Here is a 4,419-nt window from a genome sequence, read left to right as displayed (position 1 = left end):
GGACTAGAGTTTGTACTTTTTTCTCTGCACGGTCCTTCTGAGAACAAACCTGTGACTGGTGAATGGGAGTAACAGGGAGGCTGATTTCAGCTCATTCTAAGAACCTCAGGAGGTTTTTTTCAGCCAAGTTATAAGAATATAGAATTGACTGCCCAGGGAAGCAGAGAGTCGGCTGACAGTTGCCAAGGATGGAGGAACACAGGCTGCCATAACCTGGGTGGATATACCAGGTGACTTCTCAGACTTCTTTCAGTGTGGAGGTTCCAAAGAATTTCGAAGTGGAGTAAAGAGAAAGCTCTTTGCTTTTGTCGATTTAGAAATCGTCTGCTGGTCTTAGCTGTGGTTCATCTCACACCTGGCTGATCTCCTCTAAACGCATTTCTCTACTCAGCAGTTTGGGTCTCCCAGCTGAAATGATTATAAACCTCTTTTCTCTCTCTCTCTCTCTCTTTTTTAAAAGGATCTTTTTCTTTTCCAAATAAAGAACTTAGGAAGTCTCAGGAAGACTGGACCTACGTGGAGAAATTCCACAAGAAATAATTAACCAAACAAACAAACAATAAACCTCCAAGCCAAAATTATATAGCAGTGAAGTGCACACCTCCCAAATTCAGGTTGTCCGGTTGTCCAGAGCACAGAACTTTTGTCTGTCTTTAATATCTGGTGGATTTGCCTGACCCAAGATTGGACTTCTTAAGTTCGGTTCTGGGCATGGGTAAGTGGGAAACCCTCTGAAGCTTACACCTCCTGAAGATGGATAGACAGGGAGAAACTTGGTTTCCATAGCAATTAGGGGGTCCCAATCATAAACAACCATTTTTTCTACCTGGACCCAAGTCTTCGAAAAGTAACTCAGCCTGAGGTTTGCACATTGGGGACCTCCTATCTGGTGGTTGGTGATGTCAGTGGAAAGATTTTCATGGAATTATTCAGAGTACGTCCCACAAAATAGAAATTAATCTATCAGCTGCAGGGCCTAAAATAAAAACTGATTTGCAGCCACTTTGTGACAACACCATTGCCAACCAGAAGTAGCCTTTGGCTCCCCGACCCAGGGCTCAGTTGGAATTTTTTTCACAGTAGCATAAACTCTCAGAGCCAGCATGGCTCTTCGGGATTGTCCAACCCCCTCATTTTACAGATGAGGTTTCGTTTGAAGCTAAGTTCCAAGCAGGATTTGCATCCAACAGGAAACAGCATTAACATTTTCCAGAAGCCGCCCTTGCCTCTCTGGTGAAGGCTACTTTAGCACAAAAGTCCACGTCTTGTTTCAATTAGCTTGCATGCTCTGGGCACAATTACTGGAAAATGGGGAGCTGGGCGGAGGAGGTGATGTCACTGGAGACCCCGGTAAAAGCCTGGTGATGTGTTGACAGTCACTGGGGCCCTCACTAATGTGATTGGTGATGGAGACAGGAGGGAGGCTGCTGTTCCTGGAGAAGCTGGTTCTAGGTGGCAGCTACTGGTCCTCAGGGGCCATTATGGGAGAGGCACCTGAGTGTCAGGCCTCAGGTAGGGGAGGGAGTGTGTCCACCGTGCTGAGTACCAGATACAAGAGCACCACCTACTGTCTGAGGAGATCAAGTGGATCTCTGCATCCACTGTGGGCAAAGAAGGTGTAGTTAAGTATGCTGGGCGGCTTTTCCATGGCTCTGAACTGTTTGAGGAGGACCCTTTTCTCCAGCTGTTGTCCCCAACACCCCTCTCTGCCAACCTTGGTTCCTCCACCTGCTGCATCTCACAGGAGAGCTGGGTTCCACCACACTGACCAGGGCTCACAGAGGATGGGCTCCAGTTCCCTGGGTCGTGGGCTTTCTATGAACTCACAGAAGCCTCTGCCTCATGGGTTTCTCTTCTGAGCGTGTGTGTGTGTGTGTGTGTGTGTGTGTGTGTGTGTGGTGTGTCTTGGGGAAGGGAGGGTGGAATGAGGGAGCTGGTGCTGTTGTGCTGACAATGCAAGTCTGTTCTGCAGCCCAGAGGAAAAAATTAGTACAAACTAGAAGAAAGAAAATTTTGGTGTTTCCAAGAATACTTAAATAATTGCTGCTATTCTGGCCCTGAGATTGTTGGTTTGTTTGAGTAATAGCTCTGGCCTGAGTCCTTAACACCACTCTGGCTCCCAGAGGCCAGGCTGGCTCTGTCACATCTGTAAGGATTTCTCCAGAATGTGTGGTGCTCAGAGGGACTCCATGGTGACACAAGGGGGCCAAACACTGGGCTATAAGGTGAGATGGTGAAAATGGCATGTCACTGTCCAGGGACACTTCTCGGGGCTCACAATTCATAGCATTTCAGACATGTTGAGGCTTTCATGGGGCTTCTTCAGTTCCACTCCAGGCCTCTCCTCCATGGGGAAGGTTGGCTCCATGCCTGCATCCCTTCTGGGTCAGAAGACAGCTACTGGACTGCCTCAGGGTCCCTGGGACCCTGGAATGCCCCCAGTCAACTCCAGTCTGTTCCCCCCAGCCCTGCCACAATCCCAGTGCATCTTCAGGGCTGGCCCCTCCCAGGGGTCCTGCAGGGGCCTCCTCTTTCAGCTTTTGCCTTTAAAAAGGGGCTGATCATCCATCCATCCCTACCCACTCCCTGGGATGCCCTGAAAGGCTCCATTCAGCATCAGACGCAGCATCCTTGTTCATTTTCAATCCCTTGGTTCCCAGCTTGGAAGCTGCTAACCAGTCTCCCAGGCCACGAAAATCCTGCTCAGGTAGGACTCCTCCTAGATCTTTCCAGACTTCCACCTGGATGGCAGCTTTGGAGCTTAAGAGCCAGACATGTTAATTTATTCTGTGGTTCCCCCATGATCCTCTACTTTGGAGTCATGCTGGATTGGGGTCTCCCTTCCCCAATGTGCAAGAGTCACATGTTAAGGTAAAACTCGGGGGAGGGATTCAGAACAGTCCCTACTTCTCATGTCATCCTGTCCCCACGGCCTTGCTCTCACCCCAGGGCTCCTCCCTGTTCACCCCTGAAGCTGCCCTCCTCCGGGTGGGGTTGTGTCCCCTCAGATGGCAGCTCCTTCTAGTGATGCTGCAGGGAGTAAAGGCTGGGACCCGTAGGTCTTCAGGTTGCTGTGGAAGGAGGCCGTGGCCTTGAAAGTGTATCCTGGGTCCCAGAGCCTTGAGCTTTGGTCCTGAGCTCCCACCCATGGGCCCTTTTGACATGTGGGCTATAGAGCAAAGCCTTCAAACCCGCAGCTTTGGCACTGTTATTTGGGTTCCCATTTCCTAGTCATGCACCCTTAGTATGCGAGTGTGCTCGGTCGTGTCTGACTCTTGGCAGCCCCATGGACTATATCTTACCAGGCCTTTGTCCATGAGATTTTCCAGGCAAGAATATTGGAGTGGGTTGCCATTTCCTTCTCCAGTGCCACCTTAGGGAAGGACTTAATTCCCCCAACCTTAGTTTTCTTGTCTGTAAAATGGGGTTAGCAGTACAATCCACAGTCCCTTTTCTGAAACCCTGTGGGGCAGATGTGCTCCAGGACTCCGAGTTTTTCAGCTTCATTTATGTAACATGGTGCATCTATCCTACATGACATAATACCCCACTGGGGTCTGAAACACCTTGTAATCAAACACATTGGTGTTTCTGCAACTGAATTTTGAACATTCACACTACATGAAATAAAGACCATAAATGGTCTGGGTCTGTTCAGTTCAAATTTTGTTACCAAACAATTTTTTTTTTAATTCTTGTTCAATTTTCAGAATTTTGAAAGGTTGGGGTTGCAGATAAGGGTCAGGCTACTCTGTGTCTCCATAGATAATGGCATGCAGCAGAAAGAGGTGAAGAAATGTTCATGGTCTGATGCCAGACCCAACCCAGCTGTGAGCTTTGGGATAAGACAAGTCTTGTGACAAGGTCAAGGGTGATGCGTGAAGGAGAACCGTTCAGGAGTGGCTGTGCTGTTACCCGAGTGTCTGAGCCATTGATTCCAACTCCACAGATCCTGAGCCTCAGCCCTCACAGGGCCCTGACCTTTCCCTGGCATCTGACTTAATCCATCTCCAGGGCTGGACCTTTCTCGGGTGGATCCTCAGCTAAGACCTCTGCCACACTGGTGACCAGTAGGACCAGAACGACTACCACATGATCGTCCTCAGGCCCTGGGCTCCCCGACCATTATGGGCTGCTGCCTCCGACAGCTGCAGCTGTTCTCCACCTGCATGGCCTTCTCGCTGGGGGCCAGCGTGGGCACCTGGAAGGGGGCCATAGGTAACTGGTCCATGTTCATCTGGTGCTTCTGCTTCGTCCTGACCCTCCTCATCCTCATAGTTGAGTTATGCGGGCTGGAGGGCCACTTCCCCTTCCCCTGGGACAACTTTCTCATCACCTGCAACTGCTACTCCGCCCTCCTCTGCCTCTCGGCCTCCATCATCTACCCCATCATCTACATTCAGTTCTTCTCCAACAGCC

General features: G+C 50.0%; 1 protein-coding gene across 1 annotated transcript in view; it reads left to right on the top strand.

Moving 5' to 3' along the window:
* The first annotated feature begins 1,406 nt into the window (after positions 1–1,406).
* The window catches only part of LOC104989453 (myeloid-associated differentiation marker-like), a 3,707-nt gene continuing 694 nt past the window's right edge, over positions 1,407–4,419 (top strand). Inside the window, exons 1-2 of the mRNA XM_010841132.1 lie at positions 1,407–1,512; positions 4,075–4,414. Coding sequence (XP_010839434.1) covers positions 1,407–1,512; positions 4,075–4,414 — 446 coding nt within the window. The remainder of the gene's footprint in view (positions 1,513–4,074; positions 4,415–4,419) is intronic.

The sequence above is a fragment of the Bison bison genome, unplaced genomic scaffold, assembly GCF_000754665.1.
Source record: "Bison bison bison isolate TAMUID 2011002044 unplaced genomic scaffold, Bison_UMD1.0 scf7180017864155, whole genome shotgun sequence".
NCBI classification, from domain to species: domain Eukaryota; kingdom Metazoa; phylum Chordata; class Mammalia; order Artiodactyla; family Bovidae; genus Bison; species Bison bison.
Note: the sequence above shows the minus strand (reverse complement) of the source record. Positions and strands in the feature narration are given on the sequence as shown.